The sequence below is a fragment of the Artemia sp. Qi Xiang Cuo genome, chromosome 1, assembly GCF_049724085.1.
Source record: "Artemia sp. Qi Xiang Cuo chromosome 1, ASM4972408v1, whole genome shotgun sequence".
Lineage (NCBI taxonomy): Eukaryota > Metazoa > Arthropoda > Branchiopoda > Anostraca > Artemiidae > Artemia > Artemia sp. Qi Xiang Cuo.
In genome coordinates, this window is record NC_142794.1 from 67,375,928 (window position 1) to 67,401,190 (window position 25,263).

At 34.4% G+C, this 25,263-nt stretch overlaps 1 protein-coding gene across 2 annotated transcripts; it reads left to right on the forward strand.

The window, feature by feature from the left end:
- Positions 1-282: 282 nt before the first annotated feature.
- Positions 283-25,263, forward strand: LOC148956626 (uncharacterized). 2 transcript variants are annotated; one of them, XM_089095984.1, is made up of 4 exons: positions 283-745; positions 9,993-10,245; positions 16,014-16,204; positions 23,304-25,263. In XM_089095984.1, exons 1-4 carry the CDS (start codon positions 311-313, stop codon positions 23,481-23,483), a joined length of 1,059 nt encoding a protein of 352 aa, XP_088952110.1. In that variant the 5' UTR covers positions 283-310; the 3' UTR covers positions 23,484-25,263. The 2 variants fall into 2 exon arrangements, with proteins under 2 accessions (XP_088952110.1, XP_088952113.1); XM_089095987.1 differs by having other exon boundaries at positions 16,017-16,204.

Consider the following 25,263-nt stretch of genomic DNA (forward strand, 5'->3'; position numbering starts at 1 on the left):
AACGTTAAGCTCTCTCACAAATACCATTGCCGATATTATATACATGACAGGATATCTATCTAGAATGAACAATGGATCTTAGATCTTTAATATCCAGTGCTAACAATTTAGCCAATTAGATTCTGGGAACCCGTAGATCCTTAAATTAAATCAGCCAATCAGTGAGCTTTGAATAGCGCAGCTATCAAAATGTGATGAAGCACAATTGCTCCTCCTTATTTAGAGATCCCTTGAGAAGCAATATGATACTTCATTGAGTAGAACCAAGTCGTTGGAGAATCATCAAACTGTAATAAACTGTTTTTGTGACATGTTAGACTTAAAGAACGCGAATACAAGTAGTGCTTCTATGTTGAACTTGCTCAATATAGCATATATGGATAGTGTTTCTGGGTCAAGACTTTTACCTTATGATAATCCTTTATTACCAAAAGAATCACCGAAGGTCTCATCGCCACTTGAAAGGACGGTTACGCCACCAGGACGTGTGTCACAATTCCCTAGTTCGCATAGTGATTTGAGTAAGATGTATTTTGCGAATCAGTTACTTTCAAATCAAACAATTGCAAGTCAGAGTTTGCAACATTTGAGAGCGTTATCTTTTGGAAGAGACACATTTCCAACAGGATTTTCACCCACTGCGACCCAGTTATTACATGCTCAAATCCCGTCGGGATTTTCAATATCACCTAATTCTGCCAGGGATAGTCCCGTTTCACACCAAGGTTCAGTTTGCACAGAGCCTGTAAGTATTGCAGATTAATTTAATATTTTCTCATTAGTAAATTAGATTTTTCTTTTTTTCTGCTTTTTTCTTTTTTTCAGCTTAACTTTTAACCAGTTCCCGTGCAACTGAACCCATTTAACTGTAGCATCGTGCAACTCAACCCCTAAGAAAATCAACCCCTGTCCAATGCCATCCCATGCAACTGAACCCTTGTTCATCTTAACGTCGTGAAACTGAACCCGTTTAACTGAAACCTCGTGTAAATCCACCCGCGTTTAACTCAACCCTCTTTCAACTCAGCACCCGCACAATTCAACCTTCATGTAACTCAATCTTCAAGCAACTCAAACCCACTTATCAACCCAACCATGTTTGGATCAATCCCCCATTAAGCTCAACCCTTTTCAAATAAACAATATTAAAAAATAATTCAGCCCATTTTGTTGGAAGTGATAGAAGTTGACTTGAATGAAATGGTTTTGATTCATTGGTTAATTCTTTTGCAAGTGTTTGTTTTATATATTTTATTTTATGCTGCTTGAATGCCATAAGGCTCTATCCTCCCTTTTGAAAAATAACAGTTTATTCTTCTATCTCTTATATTTGAAATTTGCGAAAATTATTATGCACAGGGCCCGTAGACACTTGAATCTCATGGTTGCAGCAATAACTGCAACCTAGTACAGAGACCACCATTGCCCCTAACAATCAGAACTTAAAACAGGTTTAAAAAAAAACTTTGTCGTAAGAGAAATTTTGCGGTTAATACTGATTCAGGAATTATATATATTATTTAGAATTATCTTAATAGTACAACTTAAGTGCGGGAACAAATGTATAGGAATTTATAAAAACAGATGAAAACACTGAAAAGTTTTTGCTTTTTAATTTTTTATTTCTCCGGCACTAATAGGGCACCAAAAAATTGGAAAAATTTGTTTATGATAATTTGAAAGTTAATGCCTATATTAACAAGCTTTTTATAATTTCGGTATGACAACACCGTCATGAAATGCCTTATGGCATCAAAGTATTATTTTAGTTTCATTTCTAGAGTATAAATGATTGGTACCATAAAAGGTCTACCCCTTAAATCTCCATGATCGAAAACCCGCTAACTGGTATTTGAAATTCCCTTTTGGATACTCCCCTTACCCAGCCCCATTTACAAGTGAAAAGTAAAAGAAAGAGTTTTGGAAAAACTACCCAGTGAAAAAAACTCATTCAAATACAAAGCTGATTCTTTAATGATAGATACTATTTCCTTTCATCTTAATGCTAAAATTAGTTCCAAAATTTTTTCTTGTGAATTTTAAAAAAGAACGAGTCTTCTTTTTCTCCAGCACCAGTGGGTCACTGGAACGTCGCAGGGGCGTCGAAATGGGTAGCCATCAAAAGTTCCCAGAGTTAGGGCTTCATTCCCCCCACCCCGTAAAAGGTGTGCATTTACTGGCAACTGGTTTTAATGCTACATACCACAATCTACCCGGAAGTTCAAAAAAAAGACGATTGATTAACTAATCACTGCTACTCCTACGCTTGATAGTCGCTACCGGCGTAATCTTATTTTAGAACCTTTTTTCCAGTAGGAATTCTTAAGCCTCTAAAACTTCGGTTTCTTCCATATATCTCTAAAAAGCCTTTTTCAAATTTTATCTTGTTATTGTGTATTCGTAGACTAGAGACTCCATGACCGAAGGGAGAAGCAAATTTTGAGGTTCTACTCAGCGCTAGTTCAAGCTTATTCTTAGGCCTTGGAATGAGCTGAGTCGAACAGGGCTTGATTTTATCGTAGGTTGTGTTACATGAGGGCTCAGTTAAGTAAGGGTTGAGTTTAACCGGTATCATTTGACCGAGGGTTCAGTTGAATTATGGTTCGGTTAAATGGAGCTCAGTTCAATGGGGGTTGAGTTACACGGGGGTTGAGTTGAAAAGGGCTGAGATACATCTAGATTTAATTAAACGAGGACTGAGTTAAATGAGGGTTCGGTGGAACGGGGGTTCAGCTAAATGGGGTTAAGCTAAATGGGAGTTGAGTTAAACAGGGTTTGAGTCGAACAAAAGTTTAGTTAAATAGTTTCTGTTGCATGGGGTTCAGTTAGATGGGGATTCTGTTACACACACACTTTTTAACCACTTACTCTTATTCGGTAAATCTAAGGTTTGTTTTTTCAATTTCTATCATATTTAGAAAAAGGTAAACGTTTACGCTAGCAGAACCTGATATAGAACTATATATCCTATGTAGGAGCATATTTCGTTTCGTCAAAATTTCGGAGGGTGGAGTTAAACCTTCCTGAGATTTGACTTCACCTCATGGAAATCAAGGGCGATGGTTACCTTTCTCTTGGACTATAGAATAAAGTGCTAACTCGTTTTAAATATATATGTGCTAAATATACATATATATATATATATATATATATATATATATATATATATATATATATATATATATATATATATATATATATATATATATATATATATATATATATATATATATATATATATATATATATATATATATATATATATATATATATATATAGTATATATATGTATATATATATCTATATATCTAGGGCGGATCCAGGATTTTTTTTTTCGGGGGGGGGGTTACTAACTTTTGGCTCAGTTTTTGACTAATTTTACTGATTTTTACCTAGGTTTTATTATATTGTCGACTTATTTTCGACTCGGTCAAAAATTTCGGGGGGGGGGTCAAACCGGGTAACCCCCCCCCCCTGGATACGCCTTGATATATATATATATATATATATATATATATATATATATATATATGTATGTATGTATGTATGTATGTATGTATGTATGTATGTATGTATGTATGTATGTATGTATGTATGTATGTATGTATATCTCTGTATGTATCTGTCTATCTGTATGTCTATGTATGTATGTATGTATGTATATGTATGTATGTATGTATGTATGTATGTATGTATATATATATATATATATATATATATATATATATATATATATATATATATATATATATATATATATATATATATATATATATATATATATATATATATATACGCTGAAAATTTCTTTTTACTCCATCGGTAAAGTCGTCAAACCTGTAACGGTCTAGGTAATGACAAGGCACATTAAATGGAACATGATGCCTGAACCAGCTCCAAGGTGTCACTCGCTTAGGAACTTCAAAAGAAAAAAAAGAATACTGCTTAGAAATTTAATCTTTTCCTTTAATTTTTTTTTGTGTCTAACATTGATTGAGTTTTTTTTTTATCTATTTTTCATTATTTCAGCTTTTGCTGAGTGAACTTAAATTGCTTTTTTTTTCTCTCTCTCTTCTCTGAGTGAATGTTCAAATGACTCGTGTGTCTTCCCCCTCCTTTACAGGCCATGAGCCATTGTAGGTATTAGTGCAATGTAATGTTGGTAAACAATTCGTTAGGGATAAATTTTATCATATCTTATCCTAGCCTGATCAAAAGGGGGCGGGGCAACCTCTGCAAAAGAAAGTTATTCAGAGAGCTCCCCTTGCAGCTAATGAACATAGCGGCCCCAAAATTCGTGAAAAACAGGGAAATTTCTTGGTGGCGTTCATGCTTGTATACATAGTTTACTTTAACTAAAAAGTAGCAAACTTTAACTATAGAGTAATCGTCATCAATGGAAAATAGAACTCAAAAGAAGAAGAAAATTTGATGCAAAATATGCATCAACAAGTTCTACTACTTATTTTGATTCCAAGCATGCAAACTCATTTAATTGTAAATTTCCCCGTTAAAAGCTATAAGGGTATGAAAATTAGGTTATTTTTTGTAAAATGCTTCAACACCCACAAAAATGTTGTTTTGATTTTGTTGAAATCGCACACGTATATTCAACATTTATAAAAACCCTATAGCCACTCGAAGCCGTATCCAGGGGGAGGCAACCCCACCGAAATATTTGTCTGACTTGTAAAAACATAACAACAGTGAATATAAATGATTTTTTGGTGCGGTTTTTAAAGGTATTTTTTGTAAACCTCCCCTCCGAAGAAATCCTGGATGCGTTCTTGAAGCCACTATTTACAGAAGTAAAAATTTTCCGTTTTTCCAGAGAATAATGGTAATACATAGGTGTTTTTTTTTGTTTCGTTTTTGTTTTTGTTTTTTCCCCAAGGGATGATCGTATGAAACCAGTTGTCTTAGATTATCCAAACAGGGCTCATTGCAACTAGTTTTTAATGATCTAGGATTTTTTTTTTTTTAAGTAACAAAACGGATCACGCCAAACCATGGCGTGATTTCAAATGCCGATTTCAAAAGCATTCTGGAATAGGTGTTGAGACTAATGCTGATTAAACCTTCCATTGGGAAGAGTATATATATATATATATATATATATATATATATATATATATATATATATATATATATATATATATATATATATATATATATATAAACTGAAGACCAACGGGAATCATCTTTTTGTAAAGGGACTGCTTCTCCCTTACACAAAAGATGATTTTGTGTGATTTCACGAAAGTTTGGATTCCTTTTTCAATACTTCAGAAATGAATGCTTTAACGTAGGGGCAATGGGAATGAAATAAAAGCATCTTTCACAGTGGCTCAAGATGGAACGACTTAGGCAGGGGTGTAGCTACAGTATTTATATTGGGGGGGGGGGAGGATGGTGGGTGCTTTTAAGGTAGGTACAATCCAATCGGCGGTGAAGAAAAGTAACTATTTAACAATGGTGTTTCCCTCTAAATTTCAAAGTACTATATAACACATAGTAAACAATAAATACACATGAAACAATCATAAATATAAGTACTGGGGATCGGTTTTTACTAAAATTGTCAGCAATGAGCTGCTGCAGACGACAGTAGTATATCGTAAACAAGCTTTCGGGTGGGTGAAGGCGAATGTCATATACACTCGGCTTTTTTCCAACCAGATTCACCAATAGTGTTGCAGTACATATCCTCCCTCCACTTCCCCCGCGCTTAGCATAAGATGCTCAATCTCATAATTTAACCAAGCTCTATTCTAATAGCCCCGGGTATCATCCTATTCATTTGCTCGTAATTTCGAATGGATTTTGAATTTGTAAGATTTTAATTTGTTGTACTAAACTTATAATATACAATTTTTATTTAAATATTATTTATAATTTTTTATTAAAATGATTTGTTTGTGGGTTCACCAATTTATATCAGTAAATAGCATTGATATCAGCCGTTTCAAAGCTGAAACAAAAATCATAGACAGGGCAATTGCGCTGTCGAAGTAAAAATACTGGAAAAGTCAAAGTATTACCACAGATTGTTAAACATTATATTCTGACATATTCCCAGTATTTAAATAGCGACCGTACCTTAAATTTGACAGTATTCGAAGAATAAAGTTAGAATTATTAACTTATCCATTGGGTATTGTTTGACAAAGAATATCCAGAAAATGTGAACAAATTTTGGCAGCATTGCGGCAGAAACCTTAAATCAGTTAAAAATTACCAGGGATGGCAATTGGAAGGGAAAATTGACCCCTAGTTATTGAAAATTACTTTCCCTTTTGTATCTTTGTTTTAAAAAACGAATTCTATGAAAATTACACAAAAGTTTTTCTTGTGTAAATCAGGGTTAAGTGGGTGTATATTTACAGAGGGGGTTACACTGAATATTGTTTTTATGTCTATAATTCCCTTCACAAGAAAAGCACGGTCTCATAGTGCCGCATGATAAAACTGATAACAATAGAAAGAAAGAATAGGTTGAAACCACTTATACGCGCACAGACAATTTCCAGTTTGTGAGAAAAATATACATATTTTGTTTAAATTCACTTTATTCCATTCTCAGCAGACATTTCGTACAGCATGCTGATGCAGAGATAAATGTCCCACAAGTAGTATTGGCTTTGTGTGAAATGCGACTAATTTCAGTCATAATTATTAGCACATTTATTTCAGTTCCTTTTTTCGAGCTGGTTAAAAGAAATTCTAGAAAATCAAAAATAGATAGAAGTCAGCATGGTATTGTACACAGAGGCAGTTTAATAGTTATGAGTTAGTATGTGAACCCAAAACGCAAGGAATAGGACGTTATCAGCGCTTATTAGGCATTTTAATGACAAATAAGAAAATTGGAGTTTTAATTAAATACTAGAAATAAAAACTAAAAAAAAATTGATCCCTGGGGCGGATCTCCCTTTACCAAATTCCATGACCAGACTACAACCGATTTGGTCTATCTAATAATAGTATAAATGTAATAATAAGGAACATTAGGTCGTATTTTCTTTTTCAATGATTTCTTTTTCATTCGGTGTATTATATCCTCTGTATATCTGCATTCTTACGCTTCAGTGATTGCGTTTCTGTCCTATTTGCAGATGTAGAGGGTGTATTTATTTCCACTTTTGAAAGTTTTGAAACAAGAGAATCAAGTCTTGAAATGATACATTTTAGGAAGTAAAAGCACCTTAAATATCAGGAAAAAAAATTGACCTGAGCAAATCAGGCGAAATAGAAAGAATAGAACATTTTCCAATCTTGTCATTTACTAGGCTCACATTTTACTTGATGATAAGGTTTCAAAGGCAGTATATTTGGAAAAATATTAATATGGAACATATTACGAAGCGTAAGGGATCGCTATTTTTCTCGTTTTTCTTATGTTAAAAATGAGTATGTAATAGTTAAAAAATATTATCTTCTCAAAATAAGAGCAAATTTGACACTTAAAACGAGCAACACTTTTAAAGCTACTTAAAAAATTATCATTTTTTCCAAGTAAATGGGGGGACTAACCCCCCCCCTTCCCCCCTCAACGATGCCACTGGGCTTTGGGATGTGTATTTGCTTAAAAAATATTTTTTTTTACTTAAGTGGTTTTGAAAGGCAATTAGTAAATAAAACAATTGTAATGACCTGCTAACTCTATCTGTTTACTAAAAATTACTTTCAGTAAAGGACTATAGAACTTTCAAACAATTCGTGGTAACGAACTGTAACGAAGGAGCGACCCGGCTCAATGGTAACCAAAACTCTAGAAAACGGGATTTTGATACCAATAGATACATCAAAAGAATCACATTTTAATGCTGATTTCAAATATATAAGTTTCATCAAGTTTAGTCCTACCCATCAAAAGTTACGCGCCTAAGAAAATTTCTCTGATTTTCGAAAATAAGGGGGAAATACCCCCAAAAAGCTATAGAACCTTAATGAAAATCACACCATCATATTCAGCGTATCAGAGAACCCTACTGTAGACGTTTCAAGCTCCTATCTACAAAAATGTGGAATTTTGCATTTTTTGCCAGAAGAAGGATCACGGATGCGTGTTTATTTTTGTTGTTTTTTTTTCCAGTGGTGATCGTATCGAACCAGTGGTCCTAGAATATCATGGGAGGGCTCATTGGAACGGAAATTAAAAGTTCTAGTGCCCTTTTTAAGTGACCAAAAATATTGGAGGACAGCTAGCCTCCCACGCTAATTTTTTCCCAAAGTCACCCGATCAAGATTTTGAGATAGCCATTTTGTTCAGCATGGTCGAAAATATGATAACTATGTCTTTTAGGATGACTTAATCCCCCGAAGTCCTCGGGGGTAGGGCAGAAATTTATGAACTTTACCCAATGTTAACATATAGTATTGGTTATTGGGTAGTATACTGACGTTTTCAGGGGAATTTTTTCTGGTAAGGGGGTGGGTTTGGGGGGGGGATTGGGGGGATTGGGTGGGGGTTATATGGGAGGATCTGTCCATGAAGAAAATTTTCATGGGGGAAGAAGCATTGCTATGACGCGGGCGCTGGATTTCCCAGCACCATTTAAAAAAAGATCAGAAATTAAATAAAAAAAAACAATTTTTTAAGCTGAACGTAATCAGCAGAATCAAAGCTGCAAGCGAACAGAAATTATTACGTGAATTATTGGGTTCACCCCCTAGTCAATACCTCAGTCTTTAAGCCAAAGATTTTTTAGTACTTTCATAAGAGCTATTTATTCTAATTAACCGCCTTTTTGATTAAGAGGTCATTTTCAAAGGATTGGAAAAAATTTGAATTATAGCTTAAAGAGCAAGGTATTGACTAGGGGAAGAACCCCCTAATATACGTATTAAAAATGTATGAATATAAAATTTCGTTACGTAAGTTAATTCGTAAGTTACGTATATTTATTACTAATAAAAACGTTCGTAAATAAAATTAAACAAGTTTCGAGAAAGCCATTTAACCAAATAAAAGTAAAATTAATATGCAAATTTTGTTTTAATTATTCATGTACGGTGAGCCAAAATCAAAACCTGCATTAATTATAAAACTTTCAAAAATTAAATAAAAAAAACAAGTTTTTTTTTAATTGAAATTAAGGAACGACGTTAAAACTTAAAACAAATAGAAATTATTCCTTATATGAAAGGGGCTGTCCCTTCCTCAACACCTCGCTGCTTACGCTAAAGTTTGACTTTCTCACAACTCTTTTTTTTTTAAACTTTAGCGTAAAGAGCGAGGCGTTGAGGAGGGGACAGCCCCTTTCATATACGGAATAATTTCTGTTCGTTTTAAGTTTTAACGTCGGTCCTTACTTTTAGTTAAAAAAAACTTGTTTTTTTTTATTTTAGTTTAAAGAGTTTAGATCAACGGGGCAGTTGCCTTATATTCAGGATAATCTTTATTTGTTCAACATTTTATTGTTGTAACGTTAGATGTTAAACGTTGTATGTGTTTTTGGAATATATATATTTTTTAGTTATCATAGTACAATGGTTGAGACTCGAAGGAAAAATTGGGTGACTATAAGATCTTGATTATAGAATCACAAATTCAAAATTCTTGGGGTAGGCGCAAAAAAAAAATTCTGGGTGGTTTAATGCTTGAAAGAAACAAAGCAAATTTTAAATATCTAGATTTTTGCGAAAACAGAATCTCAAATTATCTATTAAATTTTAGTAAGATGGGGTTCACGCAGGAATAACCCATTAACAACCCCCTGCAAAAATATCGTAAGATTGTTACGATTTATTTTACAGTTAACTACAGTTTTACAAAATTAGCATACTTTATTTTATAATCAGGTCTCCTTCGAAATGGTGTCCCTTCCTCTCCCCCAAGTATAATCATATACACGTTTATGATAGTCTTAGTGGATCCTCCTTGTCACAATAAGTTTATTTTTATCATGCTTGTGGGTAGGATTTTAAGTATTATAAAGCCCAAAGTTGTAATACTTAAAAATATTAATAATAGCTTATCCTTCTATTAGGCAACAGGTATCTCAGGAGGGTCTTCGTTGCCGAGTCTAGTCACGACACATCCAAGTAACAATCCTCACAGCATTGATTACTTGTTGAACCGTCCTCTTCCCCGGCTGTCAGCTGCATCTCAGCAAAACTCCTCGCCTGCTGGATCCCTTCCTTTGGGTTTCCCCGTGGGACTTGGTGCGTATTGGTCGACTGCCGGGTTTCAAGGATTGCAACAACTTGGCTTACAAGCATGGCGAGAAAGACTGGCGGGAGGTAAGACGTAACCCTTTAAATGTTAGATATACATGGTGTTGTAATATCACTATTTGAATTAACCATTCACCGGAATATTTTCCTCTGGTGGTTTAGCATTAATTTTCACTGAGTTTTCAGAACTAGCATATTTGAGGAGATATATATTAGGAATTAATAAAAATTTGTTTTTTACATATATTTCAAGTGTTTTTCTGTAGTATTTAAAACTAAATCCTAAATTGGACCTGTTTGTCCTAAATATATTGTATGAAATATTTTTCTGGTAGCCTAACTCATTGTATTCATCTCAATTCATAATTACGAAAGATAATGACTTTGAAAAAAGGATTTAGATTATATAAGGGTTTTTATAGTATCTAGATCCAATGTGTAATTTTTAAGTGGCCCAAAAAGTATAGTGACCCCACAAGTAGGCTATAATATTTATAAGTGAAGAATTAATGAATAATCATAAAAGTTGCCTAGACATTGCTTTTTTAAAAAGCTGCATAAAATCATATTTCTTCTAGAAATAGAGGTTATTCGTAGAATGTACTAAATGTATGCGCCTAGATACATAAGGCCCAAAATGTGCAGTTGCTGAACAAAAATGTGTATTCTACTAGTTTCAATATCTATATAAGTTTGTAATACACAGTGTAAACGTATCCCTTATATTTGTATCTGAACTAAAGCAATGACTACTGCTCGGCTTAGGGCTAAGAGGGTTCGAGTAGTCGCACTCCCAAGTATTCACATTCACAGTCTTAAGTAGTCACAGTAGTAATAGTAGCCGTGAAGGTTTCAATACCTTTAGCCGTCCCTGAAATATTGAAATATATATTGGATAAAATATATGCGTTGTGTCTTTTGATCTAATTCGACATACCCTTCACCATTTCCTGAAGTTTCACCTTAATACCCTTAGCCTTTTTAGACCCACCCAAGATCAAACATTAACCTCTTTCCCAATCAAAAATCCTAAATGTAAACAATGGGCAAATTGCACAATTTACAGCCCTGGCTCCGGAGACTATAGGTTGCCCCTTTGGCAACCAGCATACACATCAGTGGCAGATCCAGGGGGCGAGAGGGCGCCCCCCTAGCGTAGTCTAAAGTAGTGGAATTTACTTAGTTAACTCAAGTTTGCGTTGATTAATCCTGCTCATAACGCAAGTTTATCGGATCAATACCTATTTTGCCCCCCCCCCTAAATTTTTTATTGGATCAACCTATTTTGCCTCTTCCCCCTAAAAAAAAAATCCTGGATCCGCCCCTGATACGATAGTATGATATGATAGTATGTTTTGATGTTGTTCGACATCCCACTCAACGTTTCTTGAAAGTTTTTCCGTTTTTACGTTAAGCATCTTTGGAGACCTAGGATCAAACAGATCTTCCCTCCCTCGCAGAAACAAAGCCTTTATTTAAACAATTGGCAAATTGCGTCACTTACAGCCCTTAACTCAGGAACTATGGGGGGAGTAATTTCTTCCCTAGAGGCATTGTTATTTGACCATTTTGAACAGAATGACTATCTCAAAATTTTGATCGGAAGTCTTTGAATAGAAGGGCAGATGAAAATGGCGTGGGAGGAGGGGCTCTTTCCCCTCCAGCCACTCTTGACTTTTTTTTTAGAGGACGCTAAAACTTTCAATTTCCAATCACAGACCCCGCTCCAAAGTTTCTACGGCTACCTCTTTCATATGAAGTGGTTCTGGGATAAAATTGGCTGAAGCGGGTCTCTTGTATTTGGACCACCCCTGTTTTCTAATGCTTAGAATTTTATTGTATAGCAGGTACCCCATAGTCACCACTGGATATCTGTCGGATGTTGCCAATTTCAAATAAATTTTAAACATAAACAAATTATCAAAATATGATCAAATTAAACATAATCAGACATATTTCAAAATCCAAATTCAATTCAAACATTTAAGCATGCTTTACAAGTGTCAAACCAGACTCAAGCCCTGAAACTATATTTAACTTATTTATGATGCAACTATATGAAGCTAAACTCACTCTTATAAAAGTAACAGGCATGTACACAGGAATATTCTAGGGAGGCATTCAGCCTTTTTAAAATTAAATAAAAAAAAACAAGTTTTTTTAACTGAAAGTGAGGAGCGACATTAAAACTTAAAACGAACAGAAATTATTCCGTATATGAAAGGGGCTGTCCCCTCCTCAACGCCTTGCTCTTTACTCTAAAGTTTTTTATTGTTTAAAAAAAATAGAGTCGTGAGAAAGTCAAACTTTAGCGTAAAGAGCAAGGCGTTGAGGAGGGGACAGCCCCTTTCATATACGGAATAATTTCTGTTCGTTTTAAGTTTTAATGTCGCTCCTTACTTTCAGTTAAAAAACTTGTTTTTTTCATTTAATTTTTGAACGTTTTTGAATAAATGCAGGTTTTGATCTTGGCTCACAGTACATGAATAATTAAAACAAAATTTTCATATTAATTTACTTTTATTTGGTTAAATGGCTTTCTCGAAACTGGTTTCATTTTATTTACGAACGTTTTTATTAGTAATAAATATACGTAACTTACGAATTAATTTACGTAACGAACTTCTATATTCATATATTTTCAATACGTATATTAGGGGGTTCGCCCCCTAGTCAATACCTTGCTCTTTAAGCGAAAGTTCAAATTTTGTTCCGATTCTTTAAAACTGACCGCTTAATCACAAACGCCGTTAATTAGAATAGATAGCTCTTATGAAAGTACTAAAAAATCTCTGTCTTAAAGAGTGAGGTATTGACTAGGGGGTGAACCCAATCATATATGTAATATTTTCTGTTCATTTAAAGTTTTGATGTTGATGCTGTTGCAGTTGAAAAACGTGTTTTTTTTATATTTAATTTCTGATCTTTTTTTAAATAATGCTGGGAAGTCCGGCGTCCCCTTCATAGCAATGTCCCTTCCCCCATGAAAACTTCCTTCATGGAAAGATCCTCCCACATAAAACCCGACCCCCCCCCCACTACCAGGAAAAATCTCCCCTGAAAACGTCTATACTGTATACTTCCCAATAACCAACACTATATGTTAACATTGGGTAAAGTTCATAACTTTCAGCCCTCCTCCCGGGAACTTCGGGGGATTAAGTCGTCCTAAAAGACATACTTATAATATTTTCGAACATGCTGAACAAAATGGCTATCACAAAATTTCGATCAGGTGACTTTGGGAAAAAATGAGCGTGGGATGGGGCCTAGTTGCCCTCCATTTTTTTTGGTCAGTTAAAATAGGCACTAGAACTTTTAATTTCCATTCCAATGAGCCCTCCCAAGATATTCTAGTACCACTGGGTCGATACAATCACCCCTGGAAAAAAAAAACTAAAAGCAAATAAACACGCACCCGTGATCTTTCTTCTGACAAAAAATGCAAAATTCCACATTTTTGTAGATAGGATCATGAAACCTCTGCAGTAGGGTTCTCTGATACGCGGAATATGATGGTGTGATTTTCATTAAAGTTCTATAGCTTTTAGGGTGTCTTTCCCGCTTTTTTCGAAAATCAGCCAAATTTTCTCAGGCGCGTAAGTTTTGATGGGTAGGATTAAACTTGATGAAACTTATATATTTGAAATTAGCATTATAATCCGATTCTTTTGATGTATCTATTTGTATCAAAATACCGTTTTCTAGAGTTTCGGTTACCATTGAGCCGGGTACCAATAACCGGGTACCTATATTTTAACATTGGGTAAAGTTCATAACTTTCAGCCCTCCCCCTGGGGGATTCGAGGGGTTAAGTCATCCTAAAAGACATAGTTATAATATTTTCGACCATGCTGAACAAAATGGCTATCTCAAAATGTTGATTGGGTGACTTTGGAAAAAAATGAGCGTGGGAGGGGACCTAGTTACCCTCAATTTTTTTTTGGTCACTTAAATAGGGCACTAGAACTTTTAATCTTCGTTCGAATGAGCCCTCCCACGATATTCTATGACCACTGGGTCGATACGATCACCCCTGGGGAAAAGAAAAGAAAATAAATAAAAATAAAAATAAACACGCATCCGTGATCTTTCTTCTGGCAAAAAATGGAAAATTCTACATTTTTGTAGATAGGAGCTTGAAACCTCTACAGTAGGGTTCTCTGATACGCTGAATATGACGGTGTGATTTCCATTAGGGTTCTCTAACTTTTAGGGGGTCTTTTCCCCTTTTTTCAAAAATCAGCCAAATTTTCTCTTGCGCGTAACTTTTGATAGGTAAGATTAAACTTGATGAAACTTATATATTTGAAATCAGAATTAAAATTTGATTCTTTTGATGTATCTATTGGTATCAAAATTCCGTTTTTTAGAGTTTCGGTTACCATTGAGTCGGGTCGCTCCTTACTTACAGTTCGTTACCACGAACTGTTTGAAAGAAACGGTTTTTTCCATTGAAAAGAAAGGTTCAGCTTTGAATTTGTCCTAGTAAGGAAACTATTTTTACGGGTGGAGACAGTATTTTCTTTCAACTTACCATGGGTGGCAAAACTTTGGAAACTGCCTTAAAATTAAAAGGAATTAAAATTGAAAAAAACTGTAGTGCTACAGTAATTTCATTTACCTTAGGTATAGTTTCATCTATTTGGCTGCAATTCGTTAAAAAGTCTTAAGGAGAGGGGACAATAGTAATAAAAAGAATTTTATTTAATTATTTGAATAAAAAGCGCTGCAATATTCCAGAAAGTCTTGGATTTAACGAGGGGGTATCCTCCTTCCTTTATAAGCCCCTGAGTAGTGTTTATGCTAAAATAGTTTTCATTTTTTCGAAACTCTTAAATTACTTTGTGTTATGAAGAAGGTCTTCTAGGCACATTTTCAAGTTAAGGAATTCTTCTTGATGGCTTATATTGCTGTTATATCTTTTCACATCTTATTTTTCTGCTACATTTAATAGTCTTATCACCGACATAACATTGGCAATAACGTCGGTAATAAACTAAAGCTATGAATGGGTACAATAAATCCTGATGTCGGATGCTCTTTATCCAACACTGTGTCTATTAAACCCCATTTAACGTTTTTAACATTTATATGAGATGTTACACCCTTTAATCAACATGAAATAATATTAGTTCTTTTTTAGCTGGGGAATTACTACATAAAAGTTATGATTTACAGGTGGAACTTTGCGGCGTACATCCGTGGTTTCAATTCTTTTATCAGTTAATTAAAGTGGAATAGGATGGTTATCAGTTGGAACATCTGCTTGATTCCCTATTATGGCTAATTTATTTATACAGTTATTGACAAAAAATTGAGAAGACACGGTTTATGATTTACCAAAGATTAAACTGTTCATATTATCTTATCTACATCACAATTTTCGCAGCATTAAATAGAGATATATTCGGTTCTTATTGTGTGGTTCATCACTATTTTCTTATTGCATATGGATGGTGCCCTGTTTATTTTTTAAATTAATAATATATGTGTATATAGCTTTGAGGGTAGTTCGTTAATTCATACAGTATAAAATAAACCAAAGATATTAGCCATTTCTATAAGGTCAGCTAACCTGTAAGCAGAGATACAAAAGTTAATAATTACACTAATTGAACCGGAAATATACGAATGAAAATGAAGCAAACAAGAGAAGAAAAGAAACAGAGAAGGAAACAACATCTTTTTTTTTATTTCCTACGACTGCTTTCTTGATAAAACAGGCCTTTTGGGGATCGCCAAATTATCATTGATGTCAATTTTTTGATAGTCCAGAGTTATTTATCAACTCAAGTCTTATAGTCGTGAAAGTCCTATTTCCTGTTTTCTAGCAGCAGCTGCGGGTAGTCTTTCAGTTCCTGGTCTTGATAGAGAGAGTTCTAAGAAGAAACATACCCGACCAACGTTTAGTGGTCAACAAATATTCGCTTTAGAAAAGACGTTTGAGCAAACTAAATATTTAGCTGGACCTGAGCGGGCAAAACTTGCATATGCACTAGGAATGACAGAGTCACAAGTTAAAGTAAGTTTCGTTTTGCTATTGATTTTGGTGCGAGAGTTATCGTAAACCTCAAGATAAAACTTGTTTGGATATGTTTAACTTCTAATCAAAATAAATAATTATAATCTATTTTAACAGAAGGCGTATGTTGGCTTTGTAATTTATTGGTGACTTCATTTCTTCAAAGGAAAAAGAGCGAGGAGAACGAGAGAGAAAATAACATAGAAGACCACACTGCCTTTCCATCATAGAAACCATAAGGAATGTATTTTAATCAAGAAATTTAAAACATGGTGTATTACTGAAGAAAACAAACTGAATATTTCGACTATAGACCATATCTAATAGCTGCTCTCAGCAAAACAGGAGAGTAAAATAAATGAAATTCAACTTACAATAAAAAGTGAGAAAACTAAAATCTGAACCAGCCATAAAATTGTCCTAATGGCATTCGCTTACGCAAGTTCAGTTAAGACTAACAAAAAAGGTAATTAATACAAATAAAATCAGATCGGAAGCTACTTTTTAATTGCTTGGCTTTGCATTGCTATTCTTGCTTTTTTGGTTACTAGCCTTGTTTGTCTTTTAGATGCAATTTCATAATGATTTAGTTATTTCTAATTGAATTTGTGAAGTAAATGTGCATTTTCCTGTCTCTGTTTAGAAAAGGGTAGTGTCTTTACAGTTTTAAACAGAAAGTGTTACTGATGAGAGTAGTGTCTTCAAAAAGTATCTAATAACTAAAGTTTCGAAAATGTGATCTCTCAGTGCCCAAAAAAATAAAAATAAAATAAATAAAAACAATACCACCGCTTAGAGTTTTTGTTATCATATCCTTGTCGGTAAACTGTGAACGTGCACCTGAAATTTCTATTCCGAATTTCTATTTCAGAAATATCGTATAAAATCTCTGAAATTCTATTCCCAAAGTTTCCATTCCTATATTTCTTTTTCGGTACTCTTGTTTTATGCGGGCCTTTCTAAAAAGTCAAGTTTGGTTAATGCTAATGAAATAAAATAAAATAGGATGAATATATATATAGTATAGAAACAAATTTGGGCTATATATTTGCACATTAGGGGGTGGGGAGGGGGGGGGGGTAAAGCATAGTATATATTAAATACGTAACCTAATCTAACCTAGGTACCTCCCCCCGCCCCCTAAACCCCAAAAAACACAGTTTAATATCGTATACGCAGTAAAAACCATGCTATCATTACCTAGTCTATAGCGGTAAACATGTCAAAAACGGGTTTTATCATTGCCTACTCTATAGCAGTTAACCCGAGAGGCCCGCATAATGCAAGACTACCTCTTTTTCTTCTATATTCTTTTTCCTTAATCCATTGAAGTTTACGTAAATATTAGAATTGAATAAAAATTCATATTAGTGAGAGTTCACCTCCGTCCTATCTATTTCAGATTGCAGGCATTAATTTAGCCGTTACTTTCTGCCTTTGAATTTCCTTCAAGGCATAAGTTGTAGCAATTCATTATATTTATTGATTCTTCGTTAGGCTAAACTGTTGGGCGGAACTCTCCCTCGTAATAAAATAATTTTTACCATCGTTTTGCCAGGGATTGAGAGATATACTACAGCTTTATTAGGTAGAAAGCTCAGAGCTTTCTAGTGCGACAGATGTTTGATATTCTCTTGAATCATAAAGGGCGTCAACGATAATGCCAGTTGTAAACAGTAAGTCTAACAAATATCGCTTTCAATCGGTCATGCCTTTTTGACAGCCTTTCAACAAAAACTTATTAAAGACTTATTAAAGCAGTGATCTTAGTTTCTTAGGTACAAAGCAATTAGAATTGCCGAAAAAGCAAATGTAAAGGTTGAAATCTGGGGAGATAGTGAGAGAATTTTTAAACACATTTACTTAAATTCGGTATTCTAGTGCTTTTCAACGCCTCACTCTTTACGCTAAAGTTTTTTATTGTTTTAAAAAATAGAGTTGTGACAAAGAGTCAAACTTTAGCGTAAAGAGTGAGGTGTGGAGGAGGGGGCAGCCCCTTTCATATACGGAATAATTTCTGCTCGTTTTAAGTTTTAATGTCGCTCCTTACTTTCAGTTAAAAAAAACTTCTTTTTTGTATTTAATTTTTGAACGTTTTTGAATTAACACAGGTTTTGATTTTGGCTCACCGTATATGAATAATTAAAAAAAATTGCATATCAATTTTACTTTTATTTGGTTAAATGGCTTTCTCGAAAGTTCTTTAATTTTATTTACGAACGTTTTTATTAGTAATAAATATACGGAACTTACGAATTAACTTACGTAACGAACTTCTATATTCATATATTTTTAATAAGTATATTAGAGGTTCGCTCCCCAGTCAATAACTCGCTCTTTAGGCTAAAGTTCGAATTTTGTTCCAATTCTTTAAAAATGACCCCTTAATCACAAGGGCCGCTAATTAGAATAAATAGCTCTTACGAAAGAAAAAAAAATCTTTGCCGTAAAGAACGAGGTATTGACTAGGGGGAAAACCCAATCATATATGTAATGATTTCTGTTCGTTTTAAGCTTTGATGTTGCTCCTTACTTGCAGTTGAAAAACTTGTTTTTTTTTATTTAATTTCTGATCGTTTTTTAAATAATGCTGTAAAATCCGGCGCCCCCTTCACAGCAATGTTCCTTCCCCCATAAAAACCTCCTCCATGGAAATATCCTCACACATAGCCCCCAGACCCCTCCCCCCACTACCAGAAAAATCCCCCTTCAAAAATGTTCGACCATGTTGAACAAAATGGCTGTCTCAAAACTTTGATTGGGTGACTTTGGGAAGAAAATGAGCGTGGGAGGGGGCCTAGTTGCCCTCCATTTTTTTCGGTTAGTTAATAAGGGCACTAGAACTTTTAATTTCCGTTTGAATGAGCCCTTCCACGATATTCTAGGAACAATGGGTCAATACGATCACCCCTGGGGGAAAAAAAAATTCGTGATCTCTCTTCTGGCAAAAAATACAAAATTCCACATTTTTGCAGATAGGAGCTTGAAACCTCTACAGTAGGGTTCTCTGATACGTTGAATCTGATGGTGTGATTTTTATTAAGGTTCTATAATTTTTAGGGGTTTTTCTTCCTTTTTGCGAAAATCAGGCAAATTTTCTCAGGCACTTAAGTTTTGATAGGTAGGACTAAACTTGAAGAAACTTATATATTTGAAATCAGCATTAAAATTTGCTTCTTTTGATGTATCTATTGGTTTCAAAATTCCGTTTTTTAGAGTTTCGGTCACTATTGAGCCGGGTCGCTCCTTACTTACAGTTCGTTACCACGAACTGTTTGATTCCGTAAGTTTGTTTTCAAATTAATATTTTCATACAGTTCATGGTTAAGAACTGAACTGTAATAAAGGAGCGACACTAAAAAATGGAATTTTGATACCAGTCGATACATCAATAGAATTTTGTTATCAACAAATACAGAAAAAGATTCAGCTTAGTATGCTGATTCAAAATATAGAAAATTAATCAAGTTTAGTGTTACCCGTCAAAAGCTACGATCCTGAGAAAATTTTGCCTGATTTTAGAAAAAGGGGGAAAATAGCTTCTAAAATTCAAGGAATATTAATGAAAATTACACCATCAGATTGAGCGTGTCATAGAACCCTGAAACTGTAGAAGTGTTGAACTCCTGTGTACAAACGTGTTGAATTATGCATTTTTTGTCAGAAGAAAGATCACTGATGCGTCTTTACTTGTTTCTTTTTTTTTGTGTTTTTTCCCCCGGGGATGATCGTGTCGAACCAATGGTCCTCGGAGATTGGGAGAGGGTGCATTCAAACAGAAATTAAAAGTTCTAGTGCCCTTTTTAAATGACCGAAAAGATTGGAGGGCAACTAGCCCCCCTCCTACGTGCCTTAAGCTGTCAAACGGAAATTAAAAGTTCTAGTGCCCTTTTTAAATGAACGAAAAGATTGGAGGGCAACTAGCCCCCCTCCTACGCGCCTTAAGCTGTCCGACAAAAATTTTGATAGCCATTTTCTTCAGCGTAGTTGAAAGACCCAATAACAATGTCTTTAGGGTTAGTATGACCCCCCGTAGCCTGTAGGGAGAAGCCTCTAAGCTATGAAATTTGCCCATTGTTTACATATAGTATTAGTTATTGGAAAGCACACAGACGCTTGTCGGGGGAGGGGTTGTGCTTGAGGTGAGTTTCCATGGGGAGAATTTTCCATGGGGAGAGAAATTTCTGGAGCCAAACTTTCCAGGGCAAATTTTACACTGGGGGATTTGAAAGAATTCCTATACGAAATTATTTTTGTTACACTTACTTTCTCTTTACAAAATAAATTTTGCATGTGGAGATGTTCCAGGAGAATTGTCCGTTGGGAGGGGGGGGCTTTTTCAGCAGGTTTGGATTTCCGGGAAAAAATTCCTGGATTGCGATATTTCAAAAATTGTCGTTCTTAGTTAATGGTAATGGATGCAGTATTAGAATTACTATGTTGGAAGGTATGTTGCGATAATCATATAAAAAGAAAAGGTCACTATGATTATGTGCTAGAGTTTTTTCTTTACAAAAAACACATTTAACTCTTATTTATTGTCTGTCTTAGGGTTGCAACTGCCCTGTTTGTAGCTTACGTCCCTATCTACGCCACTGGCTGATTCCCAGATAAAATGCCACTGTGCGGGCTCTTTCAATAAAAAATCGGCACATTTATATCTTTTACCGGGTTTCTTTTATTTCACCTCATTTTCATGTTTTCTTGTCTGTTATCAAGTGGTAGAATCTGAATCTGATGGTAAGTTCAGACCGGGGAACGTATGATAGCCAGACTCTCAGTGTCGGTGAAGTTACATTAAGGAATATGAGACAATATGGATGTGAGTGGGATTTACATGATTGGCTGTTTTGACAGCCAATGGTAATTAGGGGCAGCACAATAGCACTACTTGATTCTCTTAAGAAATACTTTTTGGAGGAAAAAAAAAATCGTATTTTCACATATATGGGCTTGAAATTTCGACTTTATGGCTCTCGGATAGGCTGAAGTCCATGATATAAATTTCATCAACATCGTCCCACTTTATTTTTTTGTGGGGGGGGGGGGAGTACATTACAGCCTTAGTGTAAAACTATAACAATTTTCTTATTCTATTAGCTTTTGACAAGTAGCCTTAAAATCAATAGATTTCTAATGTTTGGATTCATCAGTTGATGCAGATTCTTTTGGTGTACATACGTTTTTAAAATAAATTTCGGTTACTATACCACAGTAACTTTTTACTTAGTTTGTTAACACAAACTGTTTGACGCATATCTAAGAAATGATGTTAACCAGGCATATAGTTAGATATTTCTTTTCGAGGGGGCACGATATTCTGTGTTTAGAGGAGGAATTAAAAAAAAAATAGTAGAAACAGATAAACTGATTTTGGGGCGCCTTGCCCCCAACCTCAAAACGTAACAATATCTTATAGATAGTAGTCCATGTCTTCCAGGGGAATGGGTTAAATGAAGTCACTGTACTTTTATAAGGACCTGTTATCATTGACCGCAGTTTAATATTAATATTACGTATGTCCACGCTAGCTTGTTATGATATAAAACTTATTAGGCAATGAATGCCTAAAGAATAAAAACATTGCGGGCCATTCCTACTGAAGTTACCAACCCCTGAGAAATAACAAGGAGGAATTAATATCACCAAAGTATATTCTCGCCGTAAACTTTTCCTTTATTCTTGAATGGTCTCCATAGAACAGCAGTTGTATAAATTAGTTGCTGGTTCTAATATCCCATAAGTCTATCTGAGAGGCAATTTATAGCTTGAAGAAAGGCAGGTCATGATACGAACTTGCTTATAATTCCGGTCAAGTCCTACCCATGAGACTCTAAACATAATTGATACGTCGTTGTTCCGACTTTATGGATCATACGAAACTTTTGATTGTAGAAAGAAAAGTTGAAAAAGAAGTCTGCTGCTTGGCAAATATGGCCTAGGAAATTAAATATTTGCTGAGATGATTTGGATATCTAATATAAGAATTCATTCTGGTATTAATTCTATCCATAAACTATGGATTTTTTTCCATATTTAAAGTGTAATACATGTTTTTAATTACTAATCAGTCAATGGAATAATTCTTTCAAGGTCAAAATTAAACCCTTTTCTTTATGTGTGCGAATGAATTTTATTTCAATAGAAGTTTACGAGGTTTTTTTCACTTCTATTATGTTTATACAAAGCCCAAATGCGAAGTAGATGTATAAATACTTTTAAAATACTGCTTTTAAAAAAAAAGCCATTAACTAAAAAAAGTAGTACAGCTCATTTTGCCATTGTTTTTTCTACACAAAAAAATTCTAAGGAGGGGAGCAGGGACAAAACCCGGGACAAAAACCAGATTCTTCAGCTTATTGGGACTAGAAAGGGTTTCGTCACTATTTTTTCAGATTTATTTGGACTTGATACTTCGTGTTGATTGTGGTTTACATCCGATGTTTGTAAACTAAGGGTGAAAGTAATATGTACAGTCTATGTTAGATATTAGGAAAAAAATCCATGTTCTTACAGCGCTAGCTTACTTAGTTTTCAGATTTATTTTTGTTGCTTGATCTTCCAATTTAAAACTATTTTATTTCTGTTCTGGTTTATTATCAGTTTTTAATATTAAGTCAAGGGCGGTTAAGATTAATTAAAAATAAACTAATTAATCTATACTTTATGTTGATTGTTAATTTATATGTGTATCATTATCCTAAATACAGTCGTGTCATTTTGAAAAAATGGCTTTTTTCCACTAACGCGTTTAAGCTAAATTAGACCATACTTAATGAATAATTTAATACCCGGTTAAGACTAAACCGTCGCAAATCGTATTGTTATCCAAAATGAGGTTGTTTCATTTTTTTATTAATGATAATTTAAAGTAATTTCGGCCAGACTCTAAAATTTCTGTCCAGAAAGTGGTTACGTCCAAGTTGGCAGGGGAATCTCATGATTTTTTTTTAGTTTCCCACAATTTTTTGATACTTCTCACAGAATAAGGGATTTGAAGGATGTCCCCCCCCCCGAAACAATTTCGCGTGTACGTGCCTGCGTCCAAGATTATATTATTCATTTAATTTTATATTCTAAGCTTAGCATTTTCTTGTAGGTGTGGTTCCAAAACAGGAGAACAAAGTGGCGCAAACGCCACGCTGCAGAAATGGCCACAGCAAAACGACAGCATGATGCTGACGAGGACTTTAGCGATAGTGATAATTCTGACTCCGAATCAGAACAAAAGCGGATTAAACCAGAATATGCTTCATATATGCACGAAAATACTTCATAGTCGCTCATTTCTGCACGATTCCTCGATGTGGATACACTCCTCGTCGATCAGCCAAAACCGTGTCAAGGTCACGATTGAAATGTTAATTTCGACAGCCGGGAAAGTTTAATACATATACAGTTTTGCCGCACACCTGGAATGAACTGAAACTTGCAAACTCTTCATTAACCTTGAAATTGGGTTGTTCTACAATCTTTCAGAAAAATAGCTTATATCACATTAAAAACTTGCTTGACCCTATAACAAGATAGTAAGAAAAATGGACCAAAACTTTATGCTTTATGAGCCTTATTATACATCATCAGGGCAATATCGCGGTCTATATTTCCGGTCTATGAAAAATCAGCGTCACATATGTAGGACGATTTACATCTGAAACACATCATTTAAAGAAGAAGGACTAGTTAAGTTGACACCTTCACAAACATCTTTGGTCTAATAATAAAAAAAAGCAATTTATGCCAAGTTTTAACGTTCAATAATAGTAGTTAATTTCTTTTGTCTTATTTTTATTTTTATTTATCATCTAGCTAAAAAATTTCTTAAAACCCATTTAGTTCAACAAATATTTTTTCAACACTTAAATTCTAGTTTTTCTTTATGCCTTCGTATGCAACCAAGTTAAACTAAAATAAATTAAAACAAATTCTAAAAAATCATATCTTAAATCTTTTGTAGACCAGATTTTGTTTATGAATATCAGGCATATACAGCAAAAAAGCTTTTCTGTATTTGGTTCCTTTCTTGAGTGTGTATACTAAGCAAACAAATTTAATAGCCTGTTCTAAAAAAGGGAATTTTGAATTACCACTCTTACAGCTAATGTATTTCAATTATCAAATCTGGTCATCAGCTTCTCGCAGGCGCTAATACTGTACCAATAGCTTATGTAAAAAGAGCAATATTAAAAAATAATTTCTGCTTCTACTACATTAGTTTTCACACCTTTCCAACAGGCTGTTCCGGCCTTCAGCATTATTCAACAACCTCTTCCAAAAGAAAAATTTGGAACACTTTCATTTGCGTAGCTTTTTCAAAGGCTATGTATAAGTTTAGCTATACATGACGATGTTTAAGAACCTATAGAAGTGGGGTAGAAACTGATTTAATTTTTTAGGGGAAGGGAGAACTTTTTCGCAATGAAAATTCTTTTCGAATATCAGCCCTCGTCCCTGGCGGGTACACTTGTCTGCATTTATATTTACGTTGGAAAGTTGTAACCTATTAAAATAACCCACACAGATTAATCAACTATCGAGGTGTTTTACCAGAGTGTTTCCTCAACAAAAAAGAGTAAAACTTTTTAATTAATGAGCTATATAGAAATAATATATGTGACCTTGACACCATGCCTAGTAAGGACAATAATTTATACATTTCTTTCACAGCGGGGCCAAATCATGAAAATTCTGGGAGGGGAAAAACACATTTTTCAAAATCTAGGGAGAGGGATGTGTTTATTTTATCCAGTGAAAATACTAAAAAGGTTATTTTTTTAAGTCTAGGGGAAGTGGTAATTTAGGATGGGACAAATGCATCCCTCATCAATTGGTGTCACTGTTCTTTCTGCAGATTGGTTTGAATTTTGGCAGAAGACGAAAGTTCCCATACACTAGTCCATATGAATAAGTTTTGTAAATAGTTATAAGTTTAATTTTATTTATGTATTGCCAAAGAGTTTGTAATGTTAACCGTGATCAGTTTTCTTGTTGATATGTTTATGCTCCTGCAAATGCTTCGATGTACATTAAACTTATATCGAATAAATAAAATTTTATCA